Genomic DNA, 7,671 nt, shown 5'->3' on the forward strand with positions numbered 1-7,671 from the left:
CCAGAGGTAAAATCTTTTAGGCCCCCCACCCTGGGAAGTTTTCTCCAACTCATTCAGATGGCTGGTCCCTCCTTGATGTCCCCCAGGGCTATGTGCTCCCCACCATGGGGACAGGGGCTCCCAGAGAGTGTGCTGTGCCCCCTGTGAGACCCTAAGTGTCTGGAGCAGGCACTGTGGCTGCTTTACCCTCACCTGGCTGGTCAGTAAATCCCTCACAAGGGGAAAGAAGGCACTATGGTTAATTAGGGGACACCCACACACCCATGGGATGACACAGCCCAGCCCTCGGAGCTCAGGCAGGAGAGCCAGGCTGCCAGGTGCAGCTCCAGGCCTGGCCACCGGGGATGGGTGACAGGGCTTGTGGTTTGGCTGTGCGGCCACTTCCCTCGGAGGGGCTGGGAACGCAGGGCTCCATGAAGGCACAGCACCTGCCCGCACCCAGCACAGACCACGCCCGGGATCCAGAGGGGAGACAGACAGACAGCAAGGCAGTGCTGTGACGGAGACCAGTGCTGGCCGTGGGAGCCGGGCGGTGTGCTTAGTGGGGGCTGACTCCACAGCCCTTTGTCCCTGGGAGCTGGAGTAGGAATTCTCAGGCCGACATCTCNCGTGTGTCTGTGTCTGCGTGTCTGCGCACCCGCGGGTCTGTGTCCGTGTGTCCACGCGCCCATGGGTCTGTGTCCGCGTGTCCGTGCGCCCGCGGGTCTGTGTCTGTGTTTCTGTGTCTGCGGGTCTGTGCGCCCGCGAGTGTGTGTCGTGTGTCTCTGTGTCTGCACGCCCCCGGGTCTGTGTCTGTGTCTGCACGCCCGCGGGTCTGTGTCTGTGTGTCTGCACGCCCGCGAGTGTGTGTCGTGTGTCTGTGTGTCTGCATGCCCGCGGGTCTGTGTCTGTGTGTCTGCACGCCCGCGAGTGTGTGTCGTGTGTCTGTGTGTCTGCATGCCCGCGGATCTGTGTCTGTGTGTCTGCGCCCACGGGTCTGTGTCGTTTGTCTGTGTCTGTGTGTCTGCGCGCCAGTGAGTGTGTGTCGTGTGTCTGCATGCCCGCGGGTCTGTGTCTGTGTGTCTGCGCGCCCGCGAGTGTGTGTCGTGTGTCTGCATGCCCGCGGGTCTGTGTCTGTGTGTCTGTGTGTCTGCACCCACGGGTCTGTGTCGTGTGTCTGTGTGTCTGCGCGCCCGCGAGTGTGTGTCGTGTGTCTGTGTGTCTGCATGCCCGCGGGTCTGTGTCCATGTGTCTGCGTGTCCGCGTGTCCTGGACGGTCTGAACGTGAGGTGGGCACGGGCTAGGCTGCAGCCCTTCCTCCCAACAGGGCAGAAGAAGGAAGCGCAGCTCCTGCTAAGCCGGCCCGGGTCTAGGAGGGTCCCCGGGGAGACGGGGCCGCGGGCTCGGCCCTCCTGCGCTCCCGGACGCAGTCAGCGGTGGCGGATTTCCTGGTGGTTCTTGGGCACGGCCACATAGCGCAGCTTCTTCATGACGGCGGGCCAGATCAGCAGCCGCTCGTCCCACATGTTCTCAGGGGACAGCACCTTGGTGGGCTTGTGGTACAGCAGGTTCTTGTTCAGGTGGCTCTCGTCGCGCCACACGGCCTCGACACCACTGGTCTTGTCGGTCATCATGGCCTGTTGGCAGGCCTTGGCGAGCCGCTGCACCTCCGGCACCGAGCCCCCGAAGAAGGTGCCTATGTAGTAGAAGTCGCCCTCGTCGCGGGGGATGTGGGCCTGGGCCCCGGCTGGCGCTCGTAGGGGAAGGCCTCCCGGCCGCGGCCGTAGTAGCCGGGGTGCAGCGTGCCGAAGAGCGGGCTCAGGTCCTCCACGCCCACGTGGTCGTGGAACTGCATGTCCACGTCGGCGCACACCAGGTAGTCCACCTCGCGGAGGAAGCGCCGCGCCGAGAAGTCGCCGATCACCTCCATGCGCCGCATGGACACGTCCTGCCAGCGCGCGTAGCTGCGCGCCTCGTGCACCTCCAGCCGCCGCCCGTCGCCGAGGGCCACGCGCTGCACCTCCGCTGGCCGGTCGGTGAAGACGTAGTAGTTGACCCGGTATCTGACCATGAAGTGCTTCTCCGCCGTCTCCAGGAACAGCTTCAGGAAGACCACGTACCTGCAGGGGAGCCACAGCAGGGAAGCGGGACATCACGGCCAGGGCCACCTCGGTGCCCAAAGAGGAGGGCCCTGCGCGGATCCAGCCGCCTCGCGAAGGCTCGGAGCAGCAGGCGCACATTCCCCTGTCCTGTCCTGAGCGAGTGCGTGGGCTGTGACCCGCCCAGATGTGGCGGGACTATCAGCATCCCCGTCTCAGGCAGGGAAGGAGCTTTGAGCCTGAGGAGGCTGGGAAACTTGTCACCGCCCACAGGCAGCAGGGCCAGAGCTGGGACACACGCCCCCGCCCGAGCTCCCCTGGCAGACCCTCCCCGGTGGGCCTGAGGAAGCATCCCCCATGCGCCCCCTTTGCTGCCCTTGCAGAGCCGGCTGGGCTGGGACCAGCGGGGCCGCCACCTGCTGCCCTCACTTGCGGTGGGCTCTGCCTGGGCCCCGCTCCCTTGTCTACACCTTAGAGCTCCCTCCCTTGGAGGGTTGAGGGTGTTGTTTTGACAAGGTCCTCAGTAAACTGCTTATGCTCCTAAGAGGGTGTCATTCCTGAACTCTTTCACTGGATCAGGGATCAGGTCCAGCTCTGTGAACAGGGGAAGGGGGAAAAGGGGGTCCCAGAAAGAAGGGACATGTAAGGGCTTGCTTAGGCCAAAAATATCGAATCCAGAGGTAAAATCTTTTAGGCCCCCCGCCCCGGAAAGTTTTTGCCAACTCATTCAGATGGCTGGTCCCTCCTTGAGGTTCCCCAGGGCTGTGTGCTCCCCACCATGGGGACAGGGGGTCCCAGAGAGTGTGCTGTGCCCCCTGTGAGACCCCAAGTGTCTGGAGCAGGCACTGTGGCTGCTTTACCCTCACCTGGCTGGTTGGTAAATGCCTCACAAGGGGGAATGAAGGCACTATGGTTAATTAGGGGACACCCACACACCCATGGGATGACACAGCCCAGTCCCCAGAGCTCAGGCAGGAGAGCCAGGCTGCCAGGTGCAGCTGCAGGCCTGGCCGCCGGTGATGGGTGACAGGGATTGTGATTTGGCTGTGCGGCCACTTCCCTTGGAGGGGCTGGGGATGCAGGGCTCCATGAAGGCACAGCACCTGCCCACACCCGGCACGGACCATGTCCAGGATCCAGAGGGGAGACAGACAGACAGCAAGGCAGTGCTGTGACAGAGCCCTGTGCTGGCTGTGGGAGCCGGGTGGTGTGCTTAGTGGGGGCTGACTCCACAGCCCTTTGTCCCTGGGAGCTGGAGTAGGAATTCTCAGGCCGACATCTCTGCCTTCAGTCTGTGCAAATTAACCAACTGAGCTAAACTGGCAGCCCCCATGTCTGCATTGTTAAGGGGGATGACAAAGGCCCCAGGGCCATCTTGCAGGTGTCCAGCCTGTGAGGGAAGGAGCCTTCTCCCTCCTGCAACCCTCCCCACATGCAGGCACCTCAGCACGCAGGAACCGTGCCCCACAGCGGTCCCTGGGGGCGGCTAGTGCTGCCAGCCCCGCTCCACAGACTCCGAAGGGTGCAACTGCGCTCCTGCAGTCACCTCGCCAGCTCCCAGTGAAGCTGGCCGGACCCAGTTGCAAGACCTCACTGATTAGCTGCCTCCACAGGTGCCTGGCCTGACCCTCCCTCTCCGCCTCATCCTACATCTGGGCAGAGTGGCTGCAGCTTTGCGGGCGTCCTATTCCTACTGGTCCGAGGACAGCAAACAGTCTACCCCCTTCCTGCCATCTCTGGTCAGGGAAAGGGACCCGTCTGAAGCCCTGTCTTGAGGGGGTGCAGCTGTGCCAGGCTCAGAAGGGGGACTGCCTGGGATTCTCTGCCCCCCACCTCTGACAGGAACAGATTGGGGTCCGCAGGCTGGAACTGCCACCCCTGGGAGAGACACAGCCTCAGGAGAAGCAGCTGGGTTTTATTCACCCAGGGAGCCCACAAGAGCTCGGTATGACCATGGAGCACGTGAGCCTTAACATGTACCCTTTGGGAGGACAAGACTATCCCTGCCCCACTCTGTCCTGAACATAAGGACAGATCTTGAAGTCCCCAGTCACTCACCATATCCCAGATCACTGCCGTCAGTCACCTCACCTACTTACTTTTTGATGGCAAACACGGTCAACCCAATGGTGACATTATGGAGCCGGAACTGTGCGTTCAAGATGTCGATGTTGAAGGTCCCCTCCCAGACAATGGGAGCCAGCCAAGGAGTCACAACGAGGACATCGTTTCTACTGCACAGGGAAAGCCATGCAGCAACATGTGAGCTGACAGCAGGGTGACCACACACACACACGCTGCTGGCCTCTGATCCCAGCCCCCCACTCAGCCTCTGTCTCCTCAGCACCCCCCAGCGCTGACCACCCTTCCAGACAGAGCTAGCACTTGCCAGAACACCAACCAGAGGCAAATCCAGACTCCAGCTGGGCAAATCACTTTCAGATCTGACTGAATGCGAGACTCTGCTGGACCACAAAGGAGGCTGAGATCTGCCGGCAAAGAGGCAGGAATCCCCTCTGGAGAAGGAAGTGCCCATCACACCTCTCCACATTGTTTGGTGGACAAAGGGATAGGAAACAAGAACCAATCAAAGAGAAAAGGGAAAGAGAATCCTATGTGTTNAGTTAACCCGGTATCCAACCATGAAGTGCTTCTCCGCCGTCTCCAGGAACAGCTTCAGGAAGACCAGGTACCTGCAGGGGAGCCACAGCAGGGAAGCTGGACATCACGGCCAGGGCCACCTCAGTGCCCAAAGAGGCGGGCCCTGCGCGGATCCAGCCGTCTCGCGATGGCTCAGATCAGCAGGCGCACATTCCCCTGCCCTGTCCTGAGCGAGTGCCTGGGCTGTGACCCGCCCAGAGGTGGCGGGACTATCAGCATCCAGGGAAGGAGCTTTGAGCCTGAGGAGGCTGGGAAACTTGCCACCGCCCACAGGCAGCAGAGCCGGAGCTGGGACACACGCCCCCGCCCGAGCTCCCCGGGCAGACCCTCCCTGGTGGGCCTGAGGAAGCATCCCCCATGCGCCCCCTTTGCTGCCCTGGCAGAGCCGGCTGGGCTGGGACCAGCGGGGGGCCGCCACCTGCTGCCCTCACTTGCGGTGGGCTCTGCCTGGGCCCCACTCCCCTGTCTCTACACCCTAGAGCTCCCTCCCTTGGAGGGTTGAGGGTGTTGTTTTGACAAGGTCCTCAGTAAACTGCTCATGCTCCTAAGAGGGTGTCATTCCTGAACTCTTTCACTGGATCAGGGATCAGGTCCACCACTGTGAACAGGGGAAGGGGAGAAATGGGGTCCCAGAAAGAAGGGAAGTGTAAGGGCTTGCTTAGGCCACAAACCTTGAATCCAGAGGTAAAATCTTATAGGCCCCCCGCCCTGGGAAGTTTTCTCCAACTCATTCAGATGGCTGGTCCCTCCTTGAGGTTCCCCAGGGCTATGTGCTCCCCACCATGGACACAGGGGGTCCCAGAGAGTGTGCTGTGCCCCCTGTGAGACCCCAAGTGTCTGGAGCAGGCACCGTGGCTGCTTTACCCTCACCTGGCTCGTTGGTAAATCCCTCACAAGGGGAAGGAAGGCACTCTGGTTAATTAGGGGACACCCACACGCCCATGGGATGACACAGTCCAGCCACCCGAGCTCAGGCAGGAGAGCCAGGCTGCCAGGTGCAGCTTCAGGCCTGGCCGCTGGGGATGGGTGACAGGGCTTGTGGTTTGGCTGTGCGGCCACTTCCCTTGGAGGGGCTGGGGACGCAGGGCTCCATGAAGGCACAGCACCTGCCCACACCTGGCACGGGCCATGCCCGGGATCCAGAGGGGAGACAGACAGACAGCAAGGCAGTGCTGTGACAGAGCCCTGTGCTGGCCATGGGAGCTGGGTGGTGTGCTTAGTGGGGGCTGAATCCACAGCCCTTTGTCCCTGGGAGCTGGAGTAGGAATTCTCAGGCCGACCTCTCTGCCCTCAGTCTGTGCAAATTAACCAACTGAGCTAAACTGGCCAGTCCCCATGTCTGAATTGGTAAGGGGATGACAAAGGCCCCAGGGCCATCTTGCAGGTGTCCAGCCTGTGAGGGAAGGAGGCTTCTTCTATACATGAGTGTACTTCCAAAAATTCATACAAAAATAGGGTTAAAAATGTGAATCTTTCCAGGAATGTTTTGAAGACCCCTCACATAGGTACTAGCCAATAGAAAAAATGATGTAATGATCAGGGGCTGTCCTCTCCTCTCTGTCTGATTCTCCACCTTTGTGTCATAAAATGCCGAGCTCTGCTGCCATCTGGTCACCTGACCTAGGTGTTTCCTGGCTGCAGCCATCACAAGGGCTCAGTCAACCCCGTACTCAAACATTTGGCATCAGTTACTTGTAGGTCAACAGCGGGCCTTCAAATTCAGATATCAGAAAACCTAAGAGGAAAAGACTCTGACAAAGCAGACTGATATTGAGATTGAAATGAAGAAAACCACCCTTTAGTATCTTTAGAACAGCACCTTGTTCTATGTTAAATTTTCAATAAATTTACTCACAAGGGTGTTAGCACCTTTGGCTAGGGATATACCATCCTGCAAAAGCAAAACACCACAACGTGAGTTTGAATGAAAATTATGTGGGGTGTACGTAGTAGGTGGGGCACGTACAGCTGCTGAAATGTGACTGAGCTCCTGCATTCTGGCCGGGGTGAGCAATCCCATGCAGGCTGCGCTAATGAAAGCTCCCATCATCCCAGGCCCTGGGGAAGGGCTGAAGCTTAGAGCCTCCGTTTCAGCATTTTTAATGGAAGAGGAATGACATCACCTCAGGGCATGGTGCCTTCTACTTGACTTAGGCTGGACGAGAGCCTTCTACTTGACTTAGGCTGGAGGAGACCTAAGGGGTTCTGTTTTAATTCACTGTGGGCAGGGAGGGTGTTGGACCTGGCGTCTGGCCCTGGTACTTCCCAGGGAAAGGCCGTCATCACAGAGTATGCCACCTGGGCCTGAAGTGTGCTCTGCCCCTTCACTGGCTGCTGACATGGCAGATCTTATGGCTCCCAGAGCCAAGGCTTCCTGTCTGGGAAATGGGAGAGTAAAACCTCCCTCTCTCGGTCGTCACGGGACCAGTTCCCACGGTGGCTTAGAGCACTGTCAGGTGCAATAGTCTGTGGAAATGTGTGAGCAGTGGATACACACCTAGAGTAGGGTAGAGTCCCCGGGAAACAGCAGCCAGTGGGCCATTTTCAATGTAAAAAAATGGCTATAATTTGCACTTCCAATGATGGAATTTAAAAGTAGGGAGTCAGCCTTAAAAAGGAAAAAATTCTGACACATGCTACAACATGGATGACATTATGCCCAGTGAATTAAGCCAGTCACACCCAAAAAACCCAAAAACCCAGATACTGTGTGATTCCACTTGTACAGGGTAGTTAGGGCAGTGAGACTCACAGCAGCAGAAAGCAGAATGACTGGTGGGTGCCAGGGGCTGGGGAGGGCAGGGAGTTGTTTCATGGGGACAGAGTTTCAGTTTGAAAAGTTCTGGAGATGGACGGTGGTGACGGCTGCACAAAGATGTGGATGTAATTAACACTACTGAGCACCGCACTTGAAGACGGTTGAGGTGGCAGC

The 7,671-nt window shown here is 59.1% G+C and overlaps 1 protein-coding gene across 1 annotated transcript; it reads right to left on the bottom strand.

Moving 5' to 3' along the window:
• Positions 1-1,374: 1,374 nt before the first annotated feature.
• On the bottom strand, positions 1,375-6,629 carry LOC103581734 (histo-blood group ABO system transferase-like). The gene is given in 4 exon segments (XM_008563496.1): positions 1,375-1,723; positions 1,726-2,099; positions 4,178-4,312; positions 6,595-6,629. Coding segments are annotated over 4 exon segments (858 nt in total). The 3' UTR covers positions 1,375-1,409.
• Between the last annotated feature and the right edge of the window lie 1,042 nt (positions 6,630-7,671).

The sequence above is a fragment of the Galeopterus variegatus genome, unplaced genomic scaffold (assembly GCF_000696425.1).
Source record: "Galeopterus variegatus unplaced genomic scaffold, G_variegatus-3.0.2 Scaffold13809, whole genome shotgun sequence".
NCBI classification, from domain to species: Eukaryota; Metazoa; Chordata; class Mammalia; order Dermoptera; family Cynocephalidae; genus Galeopterus; species Galeopterus variegatus.